This window comes from Cololabis saira, chromosome 18, assembly GCF_033807715.1.
Source record: "Cololabis saira isolate AMF1-May2022 chromosome 18, fColSai1.1, whole genome shotgun sequence".
NCBI classification, from domain to species: Eukaryota; Metazoa; Chordata; class Actinopteri; order Beloniformes; family Belonidae; genus Cololabis; species Cololabis saira.
This window is the reverse complement of record NC_084604.1, coordinates 29,508,809-29,535,881: the sequence shown is the minus strand read 5'-3', so window position 1 is coordinate 29,535,881 and position 27,073 is coordinate 29,508,809. Positions and strand designations below refer to the sequence as shown.

Below are 27,073 nucleotides of genomic sequence, written 5' to 3'. Positions count from 1 at the left end.
CTCGCCACTGATTGGTCGGGGGCGGGGCCGTCATCACCCTACTCGCCACTGATTGGTCGGGGGGCGGGGCCGTCATCACCCTACTCGCCACTGATTGGTCGGGGGGCGGGGCCAGCAGACGTTTGAATCAGGAAGAGGGACTCTCTATGTCAAACCATTCCAAAGTTATAGCAGAAAATCGGGACAACCAATCAGAAGAAGGGGCGGGGCTAATTAAGGCCAACGAAGCTTAAGGACTCATTACAGAGTCCCATGACACCACCCACGACTTCCTATGTCAAACCATTCAAAAGTCATGGCAGAGAAAAGTATTCTAGGGGGGGCTGTTGAGCCGTTAGGCCACGCCCATTAATGCAAACCATGAAATATCAAATTTATCGCCAAGTCTGGCTTGCATGCAAAATGTGGTGACTTTTGGGGAACTATCAAATATGGACCAATCAGATGAAGGGGGGTGCGCTTGTTGGCGTCTAGCGTCGCCACGGTAACACTTTCGAAAGAGAAAAGTAATGCGTGTAGTCGCAGGATGGAGACACATATTTTGATGTATAACACATCTGTGTTCACGTTACGGTTCGGGCTGAATTAATTCTCGAAGGAATGGCATAAATTTCGCCAAAATGACACAATTTATTCAAAATGGCCGACATCCTGTTCGGTTTCGGCCATGGCTCCAAGAGACTTTTCTTTAAGTTGTGCCATGATACAGGCGTGTACCGATTTTCGTGCATGTACGTCAAACCGTATTGTGGGGCTTGAGGCACAAAATTTTCCGGGGGGTGCTGTTGAGCCATTTTGCCACGCCCATTAATGCAAACCATGAAATATCAAATTTATCGCCAGGCATGGCTTGCATGCCAAATTTGGTGCCTTTTGGGGAACTATCAAATATGGACCAATCAGATGAAGGGGGGGTGCGCTTGTTGGCGTCTAGCGTCGCCACGGTAACACTTTCGAAAGAGAAAAGTAATGCGTGTAGTCGCAGGATGGAGACACATATTTTGATGTATAACACATCTGGGTTCACGATACGGTTCGGGCTGAATTAACTCTCGAAGGAATGGCATATATTGCTCCAAAATTACGCAATTAATTCAGAATGTTCAAAATGGCCGACTTCCTGTTCGGTTTCGGCCATGGCGCCAAGAGACTTTTCTTTTAGTTGCAACATGATACAGGTGTGTACCGATTTTCGTTCATGTACGTCAAACCGTATTATGGGGCTTGAGGCACAAAGTTTTTTCTGTCGAACCAATCAGATGAAGGGTGGGCGCGCTTTTTGGCGTCTAGCGCCGCCACGGTAACGCTTTTGAAAGAGAAAAGTAATGCGTGTTGTCGCAGGATGGAGACGCACATTTTGATGTATAACACACTTGGGGGCACGTTACGGTTCGGGCTGAATTAACTTTCGAAGGAATGGCATAAATTTCGCCAAAATGACACGACTAATTCAAAATGGCCGACATCCTGTTCGCTTTCGGGCATGACCCCAAGAGACTTTTGTTTAAGTTGTCCCATGATACAGGTGTGTACCGATTTTCGTGCATGTACGTCAAACCGTATCGTGGGGCTTGAGGCACAAAGTTTTCAAGGGGGCGCTGTTGAGCCATTTTGCCACGCCCATTAATGCAAACCTTTAAATATCAAATTTTTCGCCAGGCCTGACTAGGGTGCAAAATTTGGTGACTTTTTGGGCATGTTAAGGGGGGCAAAAAAGCCTTCACTTTGTCAGGAAAATAATAATAATAATAATTAAAGCTGCAAGCAGCGATGAACGGGCCCTCGCACTCACGGCCACCGCCCCCCATAAGCATATCAGAAAAGACACCACCCACGAGTCTCTATGTCAAACCATTCAAAAGTTATAGCAGAAAAAAGGGACAACCAATCAGAAGAAGGGGCGGGGCTACTTCAGGCCAATGAAGGTCAAGGACTCCATAAAGAATCTGATGACCCCACCCACGACTCTCTATGTCAAACCATTCCAAAGTTATAGCAGAAAATCGGGACAACCAATCAGAAGAAGGGGCGGGGCTAATTAAGGCCAACGAAGCTTAATGACTCATTACAGAGTCCCATGACACCACCCACAACTTCCTATGTCAAACCATTCAAAGGTTATGGCAGAGAAAAGTATTGTAGGGGGCGCTGTTGAGCCATTTTGCCACGCCCATTAATGCAAACCATGTAATATCAAATTTATCACCAGGCCTGGCTTGCATGCAAAATTTGGTGCCTTTTGGAGAACTATCAAATATGGACCAATCACATGAAGGGGGGCGCGCCTTTTGGCGTCTAGCGTCGCCACGGTAACACTTTTGAAAGAGAAAAGTAATGCATGGTGTCGCAGGATGTAGACGCACATTTTGATGTATAACACACCTGGGTGCACATTACGGTTCGGGCTGAATTAACTGCCGAAGGAATGGCATAAATTTCGCCAAAATGACACAATTTATTCAAAATGGCCGACATCCTGTTCGGTTTCGGCCATGGCTCCAAGAGACTTTTCTTTAAGTTCTGCCATGATACAGGTGTGTACCGATTTTCGTGCATGTACGTCAAACCGTATTGTGGGGCTTGAGGCACAAAGTTTTCTGGGGGGCGCTGTTGAGCCATTTTGCCACGCCCATTAATGCAAACCATGAAATATCAAATTTATCGCCAGGCCTGGCTTGCATGCCAAATTTGGTGCCTTTTGGGGAACTATCAAATATGGACCAATCAGATGAAGGGGGGGTGCGCTTGTTGGCGTCTAGCGTCGCCACGGTAACACTTTTGAAAGAGAAAAGTAATGCGTGTAGTCGCAGGATGGAGACGCACATTTTGATGTATAACACATCTGGGTTTACGATACGGTTCGGGCTGAATTAACTCTCGAAGGAATGGCATATAATGCTCTTAAATTACGCAATTAATTCAGAATGTTCAAAATGGCCGACTTCCTGTTCGGTTTCGGCCATGGCGCCAAGAGACTTTTCTTTTAGTTGCGACATGATACAGGAGTGTACCAATTTTCGTTCATGTACGTCAAACCGTATTATGGGGCTTGAGGCGCAAAGTTTTTTCTGTCTGAACCAACCAGATGAAGGGTGCGCGCTTCTTGGCGTCTAGCGTCGCCACGGTAACGCTTTTGAAAGAGAAAAGTAATGCGTGTGGTCGCAGGAGGGAGACGCACATTTTTATGTATAATACACCTGGGTGCACGTTACGGTTCGGGCTGAATTAACTGCCGAAGGAATGGCATAAATTGCGCCAAAGTGACACGATTAATTCAAAATGGCCGACTTCCTGTTCGGTTTCGGGCATGACGGCAAGAGACTTTTCTTTAAGTTGTCCCATGATACAGGTGTGTACCGATTTTCGTGCATGTACGTCAAACCGTATCGTGGGGCTTGAGGCACAAAGTTTTCAAGGGGGCGCTGTTGAGCCATTTTGCCACGCCCATTAATGCAAACCATTAAATATCAAATTTATCGCCAAGTCTGGCTTGCATGCAAAATGTGGTGACTTTTGGGGAACTATCAAATATGGACCAATCAGATGAAGGGGGGTGCGCTTGTTGGCGTCTAGCGTCGCCACGGTAACACTTTCGAAAGAGAAAAGTAATGCGTGTAGTCGCAGGATGGAGACACATATTTTGATGTATAACACATCTGTGTTCACGTTACGGTTCGGGCTGAATTAATTCTCGAAGGAATGGCATAAATTTCGCCAAAATGACACAATTTATTCAAAATGGCCGACATCCTGTTCGGTTTCGGCCATGGCTCCAAGAGACTTTTCTTTAAGTTGTGCCATGATACAGGCGTGTACCGATTTTCGTGCATGTACGTCAAACCGTATTGTGGGGCTTGAGGCACAAAATTTTCCGGGGGGTGCTGTTGAGCCATTTTGCCACGCCCATTAATGCAAACCATGAAATATCAAATTTATCGCCAGGCATGGCTTGCATGCCAAATTTGGTGCCTTTTGGGGAACTATCAAATATGGACCAATCAGATGAAGGGGGGGTGCGCTTGTTGGCGTCTAGCGTCGCCACGGTAACACTTTCGAAAGAGAAAAGTAATGCGTGTAGTCGCAGGATGGAGACACATATTTTGATGTATAACACATCTGGGTTCACGATACGGTTCGGGCTGAATTAACTCTCGAAGGAATGGCATATATTGCTCCAAAATTACGCAATTAATTCAGAATGTTCAAAATGGCCGACTTCCTGTTCGGTTTCGGCCATGGCGCCAAGAGACTTTTCTTTTAGTTGCAACATGATACAGGTGTGTACCGATTTTCGTTCATGTACGTCAAACCGTATTATGGGGCTTGAGGCACAAAGTTTTTTCTGTCGAACCAATCAGATGAAGGGTGGGCGCGCTTTTTGGCGTCTAGCGCCGCCACGGTAACGCTTTTGAAAGAGAAAAGTAATGCGTGTTGTCGCAGGATGGAGACGCACATTTTGATGTATAACACACTTGGGGGCACGTTACGGTTCGGGCTGAATTAACTTTCGAAGGAATGGCATAAATTTCGCCAAAATGACACGACTAATTCAAAATGGCCGACATCCTGTTCGCTTTCGGGCATGACCCCAAGAGACTTTTGTTTAAGTTGTCCCATGATACAGGTGTGTACCGATTTTCGTGCATGTACGTCAAACCGTATCGTGGGGCTTGAGGCACAAAGTTTTCAAGGGGGCGCTGTTGAGCCATTTTGCCACGCCCATTAATGCAAACCTTTAAATATCAAATTTTTCGCCAGGCCTGACTAGGGTGCAAAATTTGGTGACTTTTTGGGCATGTTAAGGGGGGCAAAAAAGCCTTCACTTTGTCAGGAAAATAATAATAATAATAATTAAAGCTGCAAGCAGCGATGAACGGGCCCTCGCACTCACGGCCACCGCCCCCCATAAGCATATCAGAAAAGACACCACCCACGAGTCTCTATGTCAAACCATTCAAAAGTTATAGCAGAAAAAAGGGACAACCAATCAGAAGAAGGGGCGGGGCTACTTCAGGCCAATGAAGGTCAAGGACTCCATAAAGAATCTGATGACCCCACCCACGACTCTCTATGTCAAACCATTCCAAAGTTATAGCAGAAAATCGGGACAACCAATCAGAAGAAGGGGCGGGGCTAATTAAGGCCAACGAAGCTTAATGACTCATTACAGAGTCCCATGACACCACCCACAACTTCCTATGTCAAACCATTCAAAGGTTATGGCAGAGAAAAGTATTGTAGGGGGCGCTGTTGAGCCATTTTGCCACGCCCATTAATGCAAACCATGTAATATCAAATTTATCACCAGGCCTGGCTTGCATGCAAAATTTGGTGCCTTTTGGAGAACTATCAAATATGGACCAATCACATGAAGGGGGGCGCGCCTTTTGGCGTCTAGCGTCGCCACGGTAACACTTTTGAAAGAGAAAAGTAATGCATGGTGTCGCAGGATGTAGACGCACATTTTGATGTATAACACACCTGGGTGCACATTACGGTTCGGGCTGAATTAACTGCCGAAGGAATGGCATAAATTTCGCCAAAATGACACAATTTATTCAAAATGGCCGACATCCTGTTCGGTTTCGGCCATGGCTCCAAGAGACTTTTCTTTAAGTTCTGCCATGATACAGGTGTGTACCGATTTTCGTGCATGTACGTCAAACCGTATTGTGGGGCTTGAGGCACAAAGTTTTCTGGGGGGCGCTGTTGAGCCATTTTGCCACGCCCATTAATGCAAACCATGAAATATCAAATTTATCGCCAGGCCTGGCTTGCATGCCAAATTTGGTGCCTTTTGGGGAACTATCAAATATGGACCAATCAGATGAAGGGGGGGTGCGCTTGTTGGCGTCTAGCGTCGCCACGGTAACACTTTTGAAAGAGAAAAGTAATGCGTGTAGTCGCAGGATGGAGACGCACATTTTGATGTATAACACATCTGGGTTTACGATACGGTTCGGGCTGAATTAACTCTCGAAGGAATGGCATATAATGCTCTTAAATTACGCAATTAATTCAGAATGTTCAAAATGGCCGACTTCCTGTTCGGTTTCGGCCATGGCGCCAAGAGACTTTTCTTTTAGTTGCGACATGATACAGGAGTGTACCAATTTTCGTTCATGTACGTCAAACCGTATTATGGGGCTTGAGGCGCAAAGTTTTTTCTGTCTGAACCAACCAGATGAAGGGTGCGCGCTTCTTGGCGTCTAGCGTCGCCACGGTAACGCTTTTGAAAGAGAAAAGTAATGCGTGTGGTCGCAGGAGGGAGACGCACATTTTTATGTATAATACACCTGGGTGCACGTTACGGTTCGGGCTGAATTAACTGCCGAAGGAATGGCATAAATTGCGCCAAAGTGACACGATTAATTCAAAATGGCCGACTTCCTGTTCGGTTTCGGGCATGACGGCAAGAGACTTTTCTTTAAGTTGTCCCATGATACAGGTGTGTACCGATTTTCGTGCATGTACGTCAAACCGTATCGTGGGGCTTGAGGCACAAAGTTTTCAAGGGGGCGCTGTTGAGCCATTTTGCCACGCCCATTAATGCAAACCATTAAATATCAAATTTTTCGCCAGGCCTGACTTGGGTGCAAAATTTGGTGACTTTTTGGGCATGTTAAGGGGGGCAAAAAGGCCATCACTTTGTCAGAAGAAAAATAATAATAATAATAATTAAAGCTGCAAGCAGCGATGAACGGGCCCTCGCACTCACGGCCGCCGCCCCCCATAAGCATATCAGAAATGACACCACCCACGACTTCCTATGTCAAACCATTCAAAAGTTATAGCAGAAAAAAGGGACAACCAATCACAAGAAGGGGCGGGGCTAATTCAGGCCAATGAAGGTCAAGGACTCCATACAGCATCTGATGACACCACCCACGACTCTCCATGTCAAACCATTCAAAAGTTATAGCAGGAAATAGGGACAACCAATCAAAAGAAGGGGCGGGGCTAATTTTCACCAATTATGGTCAAGGACTCAATACCGAGTCCCATGACACCACCCATGACTCTTTATGTCAAACCATTCAAAAGTTATGGCAGAGAAAAGTTTTCCGGGGGGTGCTGTTGAGCCATTTTGCCACGCCCATTAATGCAAACCATGAAATATCAAATTTATCACCAGGCCTGGCTTGCATGCAAAATTTGGTGACTTTTGGAGAACTATCAAATATGGACCAATCAGATTAAGGGGGCACGCTTTTTGGCGTCTAGCATCGCCACGGTAACACTTTTGAAAGAGAAAAGTAATGCGCGTAGTCGCAAGATGGAGACGCACATTTTGAGGTATAAGTCACCTGGATGCACGTTACGGTTCGGGCCGTATTAATTGCCGAAGGAATGGCATTAATTGCGCCAAAATTACACAATTAATTCAAAATGGCCGACTTCCTGTTCAATTTCGGCCATGGCGCCAAGAGACTTTTCTTTAAGTTGCGACATGATACAGGTGTGTACCGATTTTCGTTCATGTACGTCAAACCGTATTATGGGGCTTGAGGCTCAAAGTTTTTTCCCTCTGAACCAATCAGATGAAGGGTGGGCGCACTTTTTGGTGTCTAGCGTTGCCGCGGTAACGCTTTTAAATGAGAAAAGTAATGTGCGTCGTTGCAGGACAGGGACGCACATATTGATGTAGAAAAAAAAAATTGCTGACAAAAAAGTCTGGATACTGCGGGAATCGAACTCTGATCTCTGACTCCAAAGACAGGAACGCTCTGGCTGAGCTAAGACACAGCTTGTCATTTCTAATTGACCTACTGACTTAGTAGAGATCAACATATCGATGTTTAGTAATGTAAGTCTGGAGCTGTTTTTTCTAATTTTTTTTAAATATTTGTAAGTTATAAATATTAGTAAAACCCTACTATTTTAATTATTACTTTTTCTGTAACCATTCTGCCAAGGTTGTAACCGGGCTGAGCTGGGAATATTTCTGACGTCACCACATTACAGGGAGCTGATTGGTCGGGGGGCGGGGCCGTCATCACCCTACTCGCCACTGATTGGTCGGGGGGCGGGGCCGTCATCACCCTACTCGCCACCGATTGGTCGGGGGGCGGGGCCGTCATCACCCTCCGCGCCACTGATTGGTCGGGAGGCGGGGCCGTCATCACCCTACTCGCCACCGATTGGTCGGGGGGCGGGGCCGGCAGACGTTTGAATCAGGAAGCGGGAGTCAGCGCGAGAGCGACTGGCGGCTCGTGGCGATTTTATTATAAAAAAGGGACAACCAATCAGAAGAAGGGGCGGGGCTAATTCAGGCCAAAGAAGCTCAAGGACTCATTGCAGAGTCCCTTGACACCACCTACGACTTCCTATGTCAAACCATTCAAAGTTTATAGCAGAAAAAAGGGACAACCAATCAGAAGAAGGGGCGGGGCTAATTCAGGCCAATGAAGGTCAAGGACTCCATACAGCATCTGATGACACCACCCACGACTCTATGTCAAACCATTCAAAAGTTATGGCAGAGAAAAGTATTCAAGGTGGCGCTGTTGAGCCGTTAGGCCACGCCCATTAATGCAAACCATGAAATATAAAATGTATCACCAGGCCTGGCTTGCATGCAAAATTTGGTGACTTTTGGAGAACTATCAAATATGGACCAATCACATGAAGGGGGGGCGCGCCTTTTGGCGTCTAGCGTCGCCACGGTAACACTTTTGAAAGAGAAAAGTAATGCGTGGTGTCGCAGGATGTAGACGCACATTTTGATGTATAACACACCTGGGTGCACGATACGGTTCGGGCTGAATTAACTCTCGAAGGAATGGCATAAATTTCGCCAAAATGACACAATTTATTCAAAATGGCCGACATCCTGTTCGGTTTTGGCCATGGCTCCAAGAGACTTTTCTTTAAGTTGTGCCATGATACAGGTGTGTAGCGATTTTCGTGCATGTACGTCAAACCGTATTGTGGGGCTTGAGGCACAAAGTTTTCCGGGGGGCGCTGTTGAGCCATTTTGCCACGCCCATTAATGCAAACCATGAAATATCAAATTTATCGCCAGGCCTGGCTTGCATGCCAAATTTGGTGCCTTTTGGGGAACTATCAAATATGGACCAATCAGATGAAGGGGGGTGCGCTTGTTGGTGTCTAGCGTCGCCACGGTAACACTTTCGAAAGAGAAAAGTAATGCGTGTAGTCGCAGGATGGAGACACACATTTTGATGTATAACACATCTGGTTTCACGATACGGTTCGGGCTGAATTAACTCTCGAAGAATGGCATATATTGCTCCAAAATTACGCAATTAATTCAGAATGTTCAAAATGGCCGACTTCCTGTTCGGTTTCGGCCATGGCGCCAAGAGACTTTTCTTTTAGTTGCGACATGATACAGGAGTGTACCAATTTTCGTTCATGTACGTCAAACCGTATTATGGGGCTTGAGGCGCAAAGTTTTTTCTGTCTGAACCAACCAGATGAAGGGTGGGCGCGCTTTTTGGCGTCTAGCGTCGCCACGGTAACGCTTTTGAAAGAGAAAAGTAATGCGTGTGGTCGCAGGAGGGAGACGCACATTTTGATGTATAATACACCTGGGTGCACGTTACGGTTCGGGCTGAATTAACTGCCGAAGGAATGGCATAAATTGCGCCAAAGTGACACGATTAATTCAAAATGGCCGACTTCCTGTTCGGTTTCGGGCATGACGGCAAGAGACTTTTCTTTAAGTTGTCCCATGATACAGGTGTGTACCGATTTTCGTGCATGTACGTCAAACCGTATCGTGGGGCTTGAGGCACAAAGTTTTCAAGGGGGCGCTGTTGAGCCATTTTGCCACGCCCATTAATGCAAACCATTAAATATCACATTTTTCGCCAGGCCTGACTTGGGTGCAAAATTTGGTGACTTTTTGGGCATGTTAAGGGGGGCAAAAAGGCCATCACTTTGTCAGAAGAAAAATAATAATAATAATAATAATAAAAATTCCTGCAAATACAATAGGGCCTTCGCACTGCAAGTGCTCGGGCCCTAAAAATTCCTGCAAATACAATAGGGCCTTCGCACTGCAAGTGCTCGGGCCCTAATAATAAAAATTCCTGCAAATACAATAGGGCCTTCGCTCTGAAGGTGCTCGGGCCCTAATAATAATAATAATAATAAAAATTCCTGCAAATACAATAGGGCCTTCGCACTGAAGGTGCTCGGGCCCTAATAAAAATTCCTACAGATACAATAGGGCCTTCGCACTGAAGGTGCTCGGGCCCTAATAATAATAAAAATTCCTGCAAATACAATAGGGCCTTCGCACTGAAGGTGCTCGGGCCCTAATAAAAATTCCTACAGATACAATAGGGCCTTCGCACTGAAGGTGCTCGGGCCCTAATTAACAACATTTAATGATTTTAATGCTTTGTCTAGATCCACATTACACACATCAGTTTTGTCCTGTATTGTTAAATGTTATAACAGCAAATTTAATCAAAAGATTGTTATGTAGGGTGAAATTGCTAGCTCTACAACCAACCCTCCTCCTTTTTCCAGGCTTGGGACCTGCAAAGTGACCCAATACAAAAAAGAAACGTTTACATTTACATCCCGCTCTGCAAGCCAGCGGCGGCTTTGGGCAAGCGCATTTCATTTGCAGTCTGGACGCGGAGTGGTGAGGGTCTCCTCTCTGCTCTGCTCTGCCCACCAGATAAGTCTCCAATAACACCAGAAAAAGTCTCTAGATTTGTCGCTACTCGCTTTTTTGAAAAAATTTCGCTATAGGGGTCTGAAAAGTCGCTAAATCTAGCGACAAAGTCGCTAAGTTGGCAACACTGCTGAGCTCAGGTCTCCTTCTTAACCTGAGGCCGCTTCTTTTCACCAGACAGGGTGGGGCTTCTCTGGCCAGACGTAGCGCTTGGAAGGATCACGTTATTCCGGCCAGATCCTCCCCACCCCATCTGGCGCCCCGGCTGGCCAGAGGGGGCATGTATATCCCAGGACTGTTGCATGTTTTTGTGAGGGTAGCTCCCATTAGCCACCCAAGGGAACACGGGGAGAACATGCAAACTCCACACAGAAAGGCCCTTTCGCCAACCCCACCCAGGGTGTGGGTGCACTTCAGCGCCCACAACGTCCCCGAGGGGAATTGAACCCGGGTTGTGAGACGGCTGCACTACCAGCTGCACCACCGTGCCCCCTGCAAGCAATGTTAGCTTTACCATTGAGCCAACTCATTTGTAAAGAACTGTTCTTTTTTCTTATGGTCTGATGTAGCATTCATCATCAATGTAAAAAGCTTGGCTCTTGTGGTAGTAAATAAGTTTGGAATCACTGGGTTAAAATACGGCCAATACTGAATCAGAGAGTTTGTACGCTCACGCATATGTGATTGAAGCATCCTGAGCGTGCTTTCCCTTCAATGAGGTGACGTTATTGGTGAACTGAAATGTGTTGCATCCATCAAAAGTTGGATCATTTTCAACAGTCAGCAGTTCAATGAGCGTCAAACCATCAAATTGCCTGGGAAATCGTTCTAGCAATAGATGCAAGACTGTTTCAAAGTATGCAGCTTATTTGTGCAGCAAGCACTAAGACTTTTCCACAGCTGTTCTCAGTGATAAACATTTCTGTGTGGTTGTTGCAGATGGTTATGATACAAAATATCAATCTTCATTATAATCTCTTTCATTCCAAGTGCACAGATAGCTGCATTAACTGTAATTCAGAGTTGTACTTTGTCTTACAACAGGGGTTGATACATGAATTGTCTCATAATATTCTGCCACTATGTGGTCAGGAGTGGTATCGCCCCATAATGTGATGTTAAAGACAATGTGAAGCTGATGCAAATTGGTTGTGAAAAATTCTGGCAAGAAATGAAATCTGATTCCCCTCCATACCTGCACCATTGATCCATAGAATAATCATGATATAGTCTGAATGCTAAATTACTTTGATTATTTGAAACATTCAAACCTCAAAGAATTGACGTTACACCATGGTGCAGGTAGCTCACTTACAGTCAGCAGCTCGATAGCCATATTTAGAAATGCATCTATGTTTATTCATTAATTCATACCTAATTCATTTCCATAATAATGTGAACATACTGAATTTATGAGGATAAATGCCTCTCGTATGGTTGTAGCATACAAAAAAGACAGCAGGTCCTCAGAGTAAACAGTCTCCTTCTGTCTCTCCTGCCACAGAGGATGAATCCCTAAAATGAGTCTGGAAGACAGGGATGAGAAAGTGCTCTCTCCTCTTCTTCCCTGAGGACTCCGGGATCAGGGCACTAACACTGACAGTCTATAGGTTCAACTGGAAAGTTCATAGGTGCACTGGTGACTGTTTTTTATAAGTCTTTATGAAACGGTACGTCATTGGTGTACTTGTGAAATTTTTAGGTTTGTTTAAGTGCCTATCTGTCATTCTTTACAGTCACTTGACACCAAAGATATGCATGCAGGAAAGAAAAAAAAAGTCTACACTTTATAACAGTTGTTAGGCAAAGTTATAACTCTTAAAGGCATCGTTATCATCATTGCTGTCTTTATTTTCACAAAAAAAAACACTGTACAACAATTAAATAATTAAAACAAAAAAAACATTGGTTTTCTAAACCAAACAACATTAAATAATTGATTAAATACTGATAAGATAATTTAAACTTAGAAGAACTGATACAAAAGTCAAAGAAATCAAAAGTAACAAACCAATTAGACTGACGGTAATATCGTGCAGATGGATTATTCACTTACTGTAGGTAAAATAATTTTTTGCATTTCTTTATTTGTCCGTAGTGTAGGCAGCATGTTGCTTTTAATTGAACAGGATCTAAAATTATAATTATAATAATTATTATATGATTAGATGGTCTTAACCTTGATCACTGTATGTACACACAGACTGTATAAGAAGAACTGGACAATCTCCTGTGACATCACTCATGGGTTCTCTTTTACTCCATAGCACCATGTTGTAAATGGCTAGAACAACCTCACCTTAGTTTAGTTACCACAATTTATTAAGTTCCTTTTAGGGGATTGATAAAGTATTTTGAATTAAATCTAAAGTTAGGTATTTTAGCTTTGCTTAGCTCATGCTAAACTAAGACGGTAGCTAATGTTACTTAACTTTCGTTCTGATTAAATCTGTCCATCCATCCTCATTTCGGATGTTGCCACATAATAACATTCTCAAGAGTCATGTCCGATTTGTCACAGGCGGCTTGTGCTCTTTCATCCGAGCCCCGGCGGAGGAATTGCAGAACTCGTAGTGGGACCTCCCCTTTCACTCGTTGTTTCAGTGGTGACATCAGAAATGATGCAGCTTCACAATCCCCACGGCTTTGCCACAGCTGGGTCTCAGCAGAAGTTAGTCGGTCCAGTAGGATAGTCTCCCTGGAGTCTGGCTTTGTTAGTGGAGCCCAAACCCAGCTGTGATGAAGCCCTGAAAAATTGCAAGGTTGCAATCATTTAGCACTGTTAGCGCAAGATGCTTGCTGAGTTTCGTCCTCTGACACTTCCAGGCCAACGCAATTGTGGCAGTTTCTCAGTACAATTAACAGAATAACAAAATACATTCTTGTTAAAATAAGAACAACAATGCTCTGTTACATCTTTATTCACAGCCCAGAAGTCAAGACAGTGCTGCTGCTGAACAGCTAATGTGAAAACATCTTAATTTATGATGCATAAACTTTTATATAACAGTTGTCATGGATTTCAAATCTAGCCATGGAGACCAAAACATTTCTGTGGTTGGAAGTGACCCAACTCATAAGGGATTAACTTCAGATGCTGGTCTTATTATGCAGTCTCAGACTGGTCTTGGCTGTTTGACCTCTGACATTTGCAGACATTTTTCATGGAAATGCTGCAGCGCATGAGAAAACTGATTGGGTATCATGGGAAAGCCCTTGTTTGGATTAACGATTCCAAGGCGGTTGTTGTGTAGATGATTGGGAACAGTCTATGCATTCCTGCCCATTTTGTCCAAATAGCCGTACATACTTTAGATGGGGCCATACCAGCAACTACCCAGTCCCCATCTCAAACGCTCCGCACTATCCATCACATTTTCACATGCAAACACATTCAGTTGACTATATACAAAATGTGAACAATCACAGTTGCCTTTTCTACACGACATAAAACACTGAATTGATCATGTTTTTTTTTCAGATTTAGTTCCAATTTAATCCTATGGAAAAAATCCTGCTTATCAGAGTGCTAAACATCAGTCACAAACCTGAACAGCTCGACGGTAACTCCATCTTTGCCTTCAGGTGCCAGGTGGGGTCGTGACCAGCCTGTCAAGCAGAGACGAGCTGGTATTTTGGGACCTGTTAATTAGATTCGAAGCTTGAAAATGTGCGTAAAATCCCTTTGGCCCTGATTTACACATTTAAAAAGGTATGAAGATTCACGTTAAATAACTGTCAGGAAGAATGAGTCATTTCGATCAGCTTCTCATAATCTCAGAATAATAAGCATGGCGTGACGAGTGGTGTGAACAAAGAAAAAAGCCTCTGTACCGTAGCTACAGCAGGATAGTCAGCTGTTTGCAGCTGATTACTTCATCATTATCAAGTTTTTATTCAAACTGCAAAAAAGGTTGTTCTAAAGCCAGTTCTCGAATAATGACTTAAATTCAGACTAATTGTCAGAATTCAAAATGATAACTATGAGTTCATGCAAAACTTGATATGATGGGTTTGAGGTCAGTGTATAATAAAATAATACTGTTCATGGTGTGCTTCTGCAGACGGAGCTCTGAAAGAAAGAAAATACTGCACTTTTTCCTGGTCAGTGTTACAGACAGCAATGGAAAGGCAACTACAGCACACAAGAGGATAATACTTCAGTAATATTAAACAACAGACAGACCAGATGACAGCAAACCTCTCCATCTAAACATGAAACGGCCTCAGTTCAACAGCAGTAGAACTTTGACCCCAGTATGGTAAATACAGCTCTGAATGCATCACTGAACTGGAAACCCACATTGTAGCAACGGTTTGTAAACAGCCAAAGCAGTCTTCTTCTTTTTTTAAATAAATACATGTATATTGGAATTCCAACTGGATTCTCACAAGCCTAAAATACCGACGTCTGGCATGTGCAAATGAAAATCTAAATTTAACCACAAGCTAATGTAAAGATTGCATCCTCTCACACTGGAAACAAGTTACAAGGTTTTACATATTTATGGTAGCAAATAAAATATAACAATACAGTATTTAAAATAAAATGCAGTCATAATAGTTGATTAAACAAAAACACGTTGTTTTCTCTGACTGTTTGTGTTTTTTTGCCATCTTTTTCCATTTATTTCTACATGCAGTCATGGTCTGATGATGACTGATCAGCAGCCAACGATGTGATTGGTGTCCTTTTATGTATTTATTTGTGCCTCGCTCTGTTGTCGGCCACGGGTCATTATGAAGGTAAAAGTTGCTGTTTGGTTTGTTCGGCTGTTCGTGCGACCCATCAGCGAACACGGCAAAGACTTCTTTCAGACATCTTGAGGAACGCCCTGGTCTCTGTAGCCTGAGGAAGTAAGACACAGGGGAAAAAAAGGAGATATTTTGAAAGAAAACTATTCTATATACTTTTTGCCAAACAGTAACATGCAACTTTTCTCTAAATGACATTATTTATCTAACAAAAATGAAACTCAATTTGTGGGCAATATGAAGAACTCCCTTACAGCTTCTTAAAGACATTGAAAGGTTTGTTGCAGCCACAAGCTGCTTATCATCCGCCTTTGAACTGATCATCAGCAGGTGTGCAGACCTCTGTAAGAGCAGATGTAAATGCAAATGCAATGCCAAAAGGGAAAGACATAAGTGGTGGTCATAGAGAACCCTTATGGCAAATTAACCTCAAAAGGGCTATAGAGCCATTGCCAAAGTTTTTTACCCCAAGGACAGACTATGCAATGCTCAGAGACACCAAAGAGAAGGAGATACATCTAAGACCATACACGCCTCATTGAGCATCATATAGTCCACAACAGCACCATTATGAACAGTTGCCAGGAGGAGAAAGCATGACTATAGCCGGGTGGATAAAAAAAGAAAACTGTCAGCAGAAGCAGTGACAGCAGATAGCAAATTAGCTTCTGGTGAGTAGTGTATCCAGACATGTAGCACAAGAATATATATATATATATATATATATATATATATATATATATATATATATATTTATGTATATATATTTTAGGCACATTAATAAGGGTGCACAAGAAAATCTCCTCTAACAAATTGTCCTGCTGAGCTAGTTTATCTGTGCTACTTTGATTACAGATGTAAAAGTTGTATTTCTGCCTCCTTAAGGATTCAGCGCCCCACTTCTTCCTCTTCCTTTCCTTTAGTCTTTAAATAAGTCTCGTTATTTTTAGGAATCTAGAAGTCACCGTTCACACAACAGCTGTACTTCAATATGTGTTAACCCCTGTTAACCCGACACCCTGAAGTCCAGTCACCGTGTCTGCTAAAGTTGCCCTACTTATTTAATGAAAATAAAGGCCCCCCAAAAAATGGAGGGAAATACCTGATACCCTCTCCCTACTTCCAGTTGATTAAAGAGGTAAGTTGAAGCCAGATGCTGCTAATCATCAGCCTTTTACAAAGTGATAGTCAGTAGGTGTGCAGACCTCTATTAAAACATGTTTTGGCAGTTTATTGGTCTGGGGCCCTCAGATTTGTGTTAGCAAAATGCCAAGGGGGAGGGACACATGCAGTGGTGTCAGGGAAGCAGTTTTTGCTGCGCATCAGCCTTGCTCTGTAAAACCCTTTCCAAACAATCCGGGGTTCATTGTGCCACAGTTAGAAATATTATTCATGGGTAGAAAGCATTCAAGACAGTTGCCAGTCTTCCCAGGAGTTGTTGTTCCAACTAAACTTACCTCAAGATTAGACCTTGTATAGATGAAAAAACAAAAACCGAGAGCTACACCTTTTCAGACTGTACAGGCATCACTGAGCTGCTCCTACATATAGTTAACACATGTTCTAGTCTCCCCATCCACACACTGGCTACAATTCCAGTCTGGATGTTTCCCTACCATAAATAGAATGCTATAATTAAGATTACCGCATCTAATTCTCATTCTGCTCTTAATGACTTGTTCTCTGCTGTTGCTTCCTCTGATAATGTCATATCTTATTTTGTATCTACTGTATGTAAATGACATCCTCTTGATTCTCCAACAGTGTTGTCACATAATATTGCTTTCCTCCAAATGCTACTTTCCCCCTCAGATTTCTGAGCTTTAAGATGCATGACCACATTTGTTCTCTTAATAGCTTATTTGGCAACTCATCCACTTGTTCATTTTCATGATACTCCTGTGTGATCTGAAGCACACGTATACGCCACCTCTTTCCCCTGTCATACAACACAGACACACGAGTATGAGATATTGCAATTTTACTTGTACAGTTAATCTGGTCAATAAGGCTCTGTCCTGTCCTGCATCCCTCCCTGCCGCAGGACCCCCCTCCCCACACACACACACTGCCTGCTTGATGGATATTAATACCAGGTGTAAACACAGGCTTGTTCTTTCGAAGCAAAGATGGATTGTGGCTCATCTTTATGTCAAACTTTGTAAAAAACACAGTTTGTGAGGTTCTATTATCACCGGAATTGTGCAAAACTTAAATATTGCAAAGCAAATCCTGTAATTAGGTGCATTTCCTTTCACTTTTTCACAAAACAAAAGCAACACATTCTGAAATTGCAACAAGGTACCACTGCAGGGGGGCCGTTGTTTCTATTGAACTGTGTTTTTCTTTTTATGAGCGTAACTTTTCATATGAAACTGTCTCTGAGTCTGATGTGCAGTCGTTAGTGTAGAGGGAGAAGAGCAGTGGCAAGAGGACGCACCCTTGGGGGGGCCGGTGCTGATGGTGCGGGTGCTGGATGTGATGCTCCCCAGCCTCACCTGCTGCCTCCTGTCACTCAGGAAGCTGGTAATCCACTGACAGGTGGAGGCAGGCACGGTGAGCTGGGTGAGCTTCTGGTGGAGGATTTCAGGAGCGATGGTGTTGAACGCCAAGCTGAAGTCCACGAACAGGATCCTCACATAAGTCCCTGGGGTGTCAAGGTGACGCAGGATGTGGTGCAATCCGATGTTGACTGCGTCATCCACCGACCTGTTTGCCCGGTAAGCAAACTGCAGGGGGTCGAGCAGGGAGCCTGTGATGTCCTTCAGGTGGCTCAACACCAGCCGCTCAAAGGTCTTCATGACCACAGATGTCAGGGCGACAGGCCTGTAGTCATTTAGTCCTGTGATGGTGGGTTTCTTGGGAACTGGGATGATGGTGGAGCGTTTGAGGCATGAGGGCACCTCACACAGCTCCAGGGACCGGTTGAAGATCCCTGTGAAGGTGGGAGCCAGCTGCTCGGCGCAGGCTCTCAGGCAGGAGGGGGACACGCCGTCTGGGCCTGGAGCCTTCCTGATCTTCTGCCTCCTGAACAGCCGACACACCTCCTCCTCACAGATCTGAAGTGCAGGCAGGGTGTCGGGGGGGTAGACAGAGCTCTTTCTCCGTACCGCCTCTTTGCTTTCCTGATCTCCCTCGTCAGCGTGTTCCTGCTTGAACAGGGCTCGATCACCGCTTCTGTAGGCCTCCTCCTTGACTTGAGCTTCCAGAGGTTCGGTGTGAACCAGGGCTTGTTGTTATTGTATGTGCAGTAGGTCTTAGTCTGCACACACATGTCCTCACAAAAACTGATGTAGGACGTCACAGTGTCTGTAGGTTCATGCAGGTCTGTGGCAGCAGCTTCAAAAACACTCAGTCCGTGCAGTCAAAGCAGGCCTGAAGCTTCAGCTTTGACTCTTCTGGCCACTTCTTCACAGTCCTCACTACAGGCTTAGAGGTTTTTAGTTTCTGCCTGTAGGTTGGGATCAGATGAACCAGACAGTGGTCAGAGTGTCCTAAAGCTGCGCGTGGAACAGAGCGGTATCTTCTTCTTTATTTTGAAGAGAAATCTTGCAGGATGAGATTCAGGTAGAGTAACGCTCATAAAAATAAGTCTCGCGGGAAGACATTTCACAAGAATTATTCTCATTGGCAAAAGACCAGTCAATGGAAATACCAGCCCCTTTGCAGTGGGACCAAGTCCCAATTTCAGAAATGTTGCTTTTATTTTGCGAAAAAGTGTAATAGAAATCCACCTGGTGCTTTCAGACGAAAGCCGGGAACCACTTTTGACTGCATGTGAAAATGCATGTGAGCATGCAGGAAATTATTTTCAACCTGTTGCATGAGTTGTTTTCGTGTAAATACAAATCATGTCTCGTCAATCTCATATGAACCAGGTGAACAATCAAGTCCCAAATTAATTTATTTGCAATTCCTTTAAATGCTGGGGGTTATTTTGTTTTACGTTATTAAACATGCATGTTGAGATCAAAAGGGGAATAAAGAAATACTTACCGTCAGAAACTTTCACGAAGGAGAGCAGAAGGAGAGATAAGAAACAAGAGGCAGTTAGCTGAGATTGGTTTCACAGTTTTCAGCTACATCAATGCACTACAAAACATGGAAAAGTGCTATTTAATTCTTATTAGAGTCAGTTTGATACAGATACATTGCATCATCAAATGAACTCGATTGCAGTAGCGCAACCCCGGTTTTCTGGATCAGTGAGAAAATAGAAGGAGACAGGAATGGGGGATGATCACACAAGTAAAAAGAAGAAACTGAGGCAGAGGAAAGACTGCCATAGTTTCTGTTTCGGAGCAGGCAGGGAGTGGGAGGAATAACATAAGAGGGGGCGCAGGATATCGTGAGATCAAATAAGAACAATCATTAGAGAGGAAGGCAGATGGAGGATGATCAGTAGGAGGGAGATATTACCTTGATCATTAGGTAGATGGAGAAAGAGAAAAGGGAGTGAGAGGTGTTTGTAGAGATGGAGTTATGGAAAGAAATGGAAAGTGTGACGGCACAAGCCGGATAAATATTCCACATTTTCAGAGTGATTCATTAAAGTCATAAAGGAGGGAAGATGAAGCAGCTGCGAAGGGGCATAAGTTCTCAGAGCTACAGAGGCATCCATTGTGGGGATGACTAGTTGAATAAATATTGATCTTCAAACCAAAAGGCATGAATGTTTTCAGTTTGAAAAACAATGCTGACAAGAAATGTTCGTGTAAATATTCAAGATGCTGCCGCAGCGAAGGGGAGCGGATTTCAGTAGCAACACTTGAAGGAGACTTGAGAGCAGAGGCCGGGGAGACGGTGAGGAGCTGTGAACAAAAACACACCAGGGGTGTGGGCGCCCTCGCGCCTGCATGAGCTGGCTCAGGTACACAATCACACTTCCTCACAAAGGAAACACCAGGTGCTCTTCAAGATTGGGAGCATACTACAGTTTGACAGAGAAGCCAGTTAAATTACACAATCTCTCTTGCATTTACCTGCAGATTTTTCTTTTACACTTGTTTCTTTACAAGTCATTTGTTTCGAAGGATACCGTGAAACCCTTTTTAACACATCTGGATTATCAAGAGCCATGATTTTGTCCTTTTCCAAACATAAATATTGAAGGATAAGGTTGATGCTATCCTGCACTTTTGCAAGTAAATTCCAACAAAAAAGAGGAAAACAATCAACCACAATCGAGAGCCCCATAGCTCCTGGGAAACATCTTTAATTTCAAAAACAGTTTCTGTTTAATTCAATCAGGTATTTAAAAGAAAATAAAAGCTGAGTATTATCTTTAGCTGCTATTTAATACACATTTGGTGCGTAGTCGGCAGCAGGATGGTGCGTGAGATTGTGCCGGCAAATTGGAGTCAATTTACTGCAGGGAAATGAAGTACTCAATGATGCCTGGGGTTGGGGGTCTACAGTACATGCAGGATATTGAGTTTATAGACGAATCCGGCGAAACCCGGAAGTCGAGCGGCCGCCATTACTGCGGTGGCGGCTCCGCTCCTCCGCTCCAGCCCATAGACATATATACGTATAGATCTATTACTCTGCTCCCTGCCAGGCTCTCTTAATGTATTTGTATCATCGGAAAAATCCTGTCCCGTCACGTGCATTTGTTTTGATAGTGAATGAAGACGGGATGGACTTTAAAAACTACTTTTCTGTTTCACCAAGTGAACAGACGGAACGCAAAAAAAGATGTTAAACTGCTGGAAAGGAACTGGAATTTACCTGGATACCTTAAAAAAGGAAGCCAGGGAGCGGTATATGGAGAAAATAATGATTATTAACGGTTTGGGTTCATATGAAATCACTACTAAAGAATGGAGCTCCGATGAGGATTTACTGCCGCAGTTCTGCAGAACCACCGTCTTACTACCTTGTTTAGTGTTTGGCAGCTGCTTTGGTAAATGTTTGACTCGCCATGTGTTTCAATAAATTAGTATAATATTACAACATACAGTACATCTTTTTTATTACTCTTACTTCTCTTTTCTTTTTTTTTTTGGCGTGAGCAATATTTTTCTTTTCCTCGTGAGATTATTTTTTTCTTCTGCAGCTACAAATAGAGTTGATATTTTTTCCTCAACAAACTAGTTTTATCTGCAGATTGGGGTTATGTATGTATGTATTCTGTATCATCCGGAGCTGAGATAGTTCTGCCCTTCAATTAGAGACCTGTAATTGCGTTTTTTTTTCGTCATCGGACGCCAGACGATCAATAAAATATTCTTGGATACCTAAAATTAAACAAAACATAAACAGGTAATATTTAATTGTGCAGACGTGCCTCGTAAGGAGAGGAGGTGGAGAGAGCTATATTACAGTGTTTAATCATACACTCCCTTATCTCCCTATTCCTCTATTCTTTCCTGCTTATCGCTCAAACAAATCATTATTTATAAATTAACATCAGCATTAATTTAAGATACCTTCATTATTTATGGAAGGCCACTGTCTAACATCATCAATCCAGCTATAACGATGCTGTAGAGCGTCAGGTTACAATAACAGCGCTGCGGTGGCAGATTGACACCTGCCACCGCAGCAATGGCGCCGCCGCAAGATGGCGGCGCACACAAACCGGTCGCCGGATTCGTGTATACTATTTTCAGCTTTTTTTATTGACTTTCTAATCAAAAGACTTACATTATAAATATCTTGCTTCAGCCTCTTGAAAATGGGACAGTGTCAGAAGAATGATAAAAAAAATCATAAAAATGAAGCTAAAAAATTGGCATTTTGGGTTTTTTTCTCACAAAAAAGGAAAAAAAAAGGATACGAGGTGGGATTCAAGTGTCATGGTTGTTTCTTTTGGTTTGTTTTTTAAATGGGAGTCAATTTGCAGAGCTCAGCAGTGCAGTATTGGGAGCAGCCACGATACTGTGACGCCACAGCAAACATCTGACAACATCCTCTGCTTTTCCTTGCACTGTTCCAGCTAGACTTGCTTGAAGAAATATACTGGATTAAAACATTGATAGGTCTATTATTAAATGCTGAGCGGGGTCAATTCTTGTAAGGGACCAAAATTAAGTCAATCAAAACAGTTTTGAGTTACAACCGAATATGTACTTTCAGAAAAAGCCATTAAACACTCAAGTGGTACCGAACTCAGGACAGAGCTGTCCCTTTCTTTTTCATGTGCAAACGTGCTGAGAATGTGCAATATGTAGGTCCGGGGACACAAAACGTTTTGTTATCTATATAGTTCAATTATGTTTTCTATTCCAGTCTTTTTTTTCTTTTATCCCTCATACTGAGTCAATCACATCTTCAGGTTACATTGTTTTTTTCTTAAAAAGGTAAAAATGACAAAAAAGATTTATATTATATTATCTTCTCTTGTCTTATCTTACTTGATAGAGTAGACATGGTCCCTGCTTTTTGTACATATACAAAAAGTGAATAAAAAGGGCCATTTATACAGGAATCTCTGTTCCATCACTGCAAACCTGTCATACACAAGTTGACTATCAATGTCAAGTACTGTTAAAAATGAGTTCATGGCCTCTGGGATGATTGGTACTTCAGAGATTGGTAAGATTGGTACTTATATGACAAAATAGCCTGTGAAGAGCTGGGATGGGCTCCAGCAGACCCTTGTGACCCTGTAAAGGATTAAACAGGCATAGAGAATGGATGGATGGCAATATTTTGTTCATTTTGATATTTGCTAACATCAAAAAATCAGCGACTATATGATTTTGATTTGAAAATCTGTTAAATGAGCACAATCACCTCCATTTATATTAACTCGCTGTCAGCTCCTAAAATATCATTCCAAATTTTTATTTATGGGTTAATCTAGATATTTACATAAAGAATTTGTTCATCTAATAAAAACAGACTACAAATAGCTGCCTGATGTCCAGTATCAATGAGGATTATTTATACTGATTGTCATGGTTGGTTAGATGAGGACCCAAACGCAGGAGAGAGAGTGGGAGGCCGGAGGCAGGAGTTCTCAAAAAATAAAGATTTATTAACAAAAACCAAAAGCGCTGCAGAGCAGGATCAAAGGCTGAACAAAAACAGGAATCCAAAAAACCAGAGGGAACAAACAGTATGGACCGACAGGGAGAAGGGGAATGACAAGACCAGATACACACAGGGGATAACAAGACACAGGTGCAGACAATCAGGGCAGATTGGAAACAGGAGGGACAGAACTGAAACTCAAAAACTGGGGGGAAGTGTCAAACCCTGACACTGATGTCTGATTGATATTTTCATTTTATTTTGTGAATAAGATGTGAGTGAGACTGAACAAATTAATAAATAATACAAATAAAAATAATAAGAATGAACCTAAAAGCATTGGCTATGATACAAACTTCTATTCATGGGTTCATACTTTTTCTTCACACAACATACATATTAAAGGTAGGGTAAGCAATTTTTGGATGATGACCAGGGGGGCACACAAAAAGGGACTCGAGGGCCAGTCTACTGCACGTTTTAGATGTTTCCCTGCCTCAACACAACCCTGATAGAGAAGGCTGTGTCAACAACAGAGTTGTGTAAACCTTGATGACATGTTGATGACGACTAGTGATTAGAATCAGGTGTGTTGAAGACAGGGAAACATCTTAAACATGCAATAGACTAGCCCTTGAGTCCCGGCTTGTGTGCACCCCTGATGATGACACAACTCATATTTAAAAGAAAACACCAATGAAACACATAGCGCTAGCTCCTGCAGAAAACATGTCTCTCCAGAGCCTGTTCTCCATCCCCATTCCTTATTTACACAAGCCCAAGGAGGACCCATCGTGCTTGTGTTTTTAAGTGGCTGGAGCAATGTTTGTTATGGTCGGAGGAGCAGGCTTCTCCCCCTCAATGTGTTTCAGGTTTACAGAGCCTGGGCTGTACACGCTTCCATTAACCTCCCCCCCAATGATGAAGACAAAAATGAGTAAAGAGAAACACAGACAGGTGAATACTGACTTGCCAGGATGACCATGTCCATTCCCCAGAAGATGCTCATGATCCATCCCACCATGACAACAGCCGTCAGTATCTGGATGAAGGCTGCAGCCACGTTGAGCCAGAACACGCAGCAGACCCCTCGCTCCGAGATCAGCTCGCTGTGAGCTCCACATAGCACTGTGAACGCTGAGATGAAAGTACCTGCAGGACAGAGATGATAAAACATCCAAGTCAGCTAAAACAAAAAAGTTAAAATACAAACAAACAAAAAGAAGTTCTAACACAGATTATCTGTTGAGCTCTGCAGAGTTTATAGTTGAAGATGATTAAAGGCGTTTGAAGTATTTTTCCTGTCAGTATAATCAAACACAAGACTTTCCAGTGAAACAAACCAGAAAAAGATCTGCTTTTCTTGGATGAGACACTTCACTGTAACAATAATTCACAGCAGTGCCTTGAGCTGAATGTTAACACACTGGAGATTAGGAGGTTATTCTTACCTGCGTGTGATATTGTGTTTCTGTACCACATGCATTTCATTATCAGCATGAAAAACAGTGACTGGTGGAAATGTATTTCTTTTTTTGAACGTTTTTGGAACCAGTTGTCAAATATAAGCCTTCGTGGATTTGACGTAAACGTTGACCTTTTGTGTTCCTACAATTTCATAGAGAACCCACACATCCCTAACTAATGCACACACACACACACACAGACGCACACACAATTAACTGAGCACTTGTAACCAATATAAGCAAAATCCTGCCCTTAGTTTCGAAGTTAAACTGTTTTTATCACAGTAAATATATATTATGTCCTAGTAAGCCACACAATAAACATTGCCACCCTAAAATATCAGCTGAATCCCAACAGTTGACATGTCAGCTGATCATTATTATTAAATCATAAAGTGCAAACAATGGCATTTTTAAAAGTGCTCAAAAAAGACCCACTTTGGGAGTCATCTACTAAAAGGTAATGCATTTCTGAGTCACAGGGCAAATCAGCGTATGTGTCGAGAACAACATCCTTTACCGGACGATGGGATGTCTTCCCAATAACAAATCACCAGTGACCTGAAGGAACTGCCGAGGCAGAAAGAGAGCTTTCAGAGAAGGAGACTGAGACTGAGGCTCAAACTAAAGTGCGATTTCTGGTTCCACACATCAGCTATGCATGTATGGGACCTAAATTGTGGATGTTATCTATACTTCTCCATTGTTGTTTGTGTTCCTCTGTAATCGCACCACCAGATTATAGAAAATAGTATTGGTTCTTGTTCTTTTCTGCAGTGCTGTTGTTTGCTCTGCTGAGCTTCCTTTTGTTCACTTCAATTACGTAGCTCAGACATTGCAATGTGGGCAAATAAAATATATCTTAGGTGAGTTGGTGCTGATACATGCTGAGCGACAGCATTTTTTACTGACTTTACAGCAATCGATCTTTTTTACTCAGGTTCAAAAGGATGATGGAGAAGTATGTCACTCTCTGTATAACTCCCTAAGCACTTGAATATTCCAATGCCTAAGTTTTAAATACTGTTTTATAAACAATTACTTAGCGATCTAGGTTGCTTTGGATAAAAGCATCTGCTAAATGTAATGTAAATGTCATTACACCAACCAAATACGAGGTGGCAGTGTGGATTATTTTCTGCAGTATAGTGCGACTGGGAGCAGGATGGTTTATACCTCTCATCTCTAATATTTCAGATAGACAACACATGTTCTCAGCAGCAGGGACTCATACTTCGTAACCTCCTCCACAGCCTGATTTGCGACCCCCCCCCCCAGAACTGTAAAGTAGATGCAAAGTGAAACAAATGTGATTGGTTAGCTAGGTCGCATTGTATTTTCCTCTTTATATTTCCAGCCTGATACATTCTTGGGCTAAAGTTAAGTAATAAATGCATGCCGAGACTCATTAATGTTGCTTGGTGACTCCAGCAAAGGAACAGGATGTCATCACGTTACTAGCTGTTGCAGTAAAAGTCTCTCCCGGACCTAAGTAAGTGGGACGCTTGAAAACTGTGTCTTTGGTTTTTCAGGGCTGATGGATGGGAGTTTGTAGATGGATGAACCTGACTCCGGTTGAGAAGGTGCTGGAAAATCTCAAAGCGCTGTTGTGCAGACTGAGATTGAACGGTTTTGACACGACCTGGATTTCAAGCTTTTGCTCCAGCTCAGTGTCTTAAAAATACACGTGTATAATAGTAAATAGACGTGTATGGACACAGGAAGAACTGAGCAGAGTGTTATCTTATATTTTTGTTCAAAACATACTGTAGATAAAGATTCACGAGTAAGATGGTTTTATACACTGAAAACAGAGATTGTCCTACATATCAGCTGCTATTGAGCTTAGGGGACGATCTTTGGCTGCATGAAAAGTAATTCAATATTTGTCCTTATTCTGTTATCTGAAGACAAGGAGCGGGAGACCTTCCCAGGCACCGGCACGGTAAATGTTCTCTGTACCTAGTCTGCATCTGTTACATACAGGAGTACACGAGTCGCAGTATACACAATTTACTCAATGTTACCATGACAATGCTTGCTCAAGAATAGAACACGTGTAAATATATATACAGATATAACTTTGTTTTGATAAGTGCTCATTGGGATGACAAATGTGTCTCTTGAGTGCCAGCCCACAGAGCTTCCTTTGGTATTATCTAGTAGTTATTCAGACCTCCACCGGTGTTTGACTTAACCTACATACGTCCATTCGGCC

The 27,073-nt window shown here is 43.0% G+C and overlaps 1 protein-coding gene across 1 annotated transcript in view; it reads right to left on the bottom strand.

Annotated features, from left to right (window-relative positions):
* Positions 1 to 13,559: 13,559 nt before the first annotated feature.
* Positions 13,560 to 27,073, bottom strand: part of stum (stum, mechanosensory transduction mediator homolog) — a 30,856-nt gene continuing 17,342 nt past the window's right edge. Inside the window, exons 2-3 of the mRNA XM_061746656.1 lie at positions 24,359 to 24,541; positions 13,560 to 15,503 (exon numbers count right to left, since the gene is read on the bottom strand). Of these exons, the coding sequence (XP_061602640.1) occupies positions 15,469 to 15,503; positions 24,359 to 24,541 (218 nt within the window). The 3' untranslated portion in view covers positions 13,560 to 15,468. The remainder of the gene's footprint in view (positions 15,504 to 24,358; positions 24,542 to 27,073) is intronic.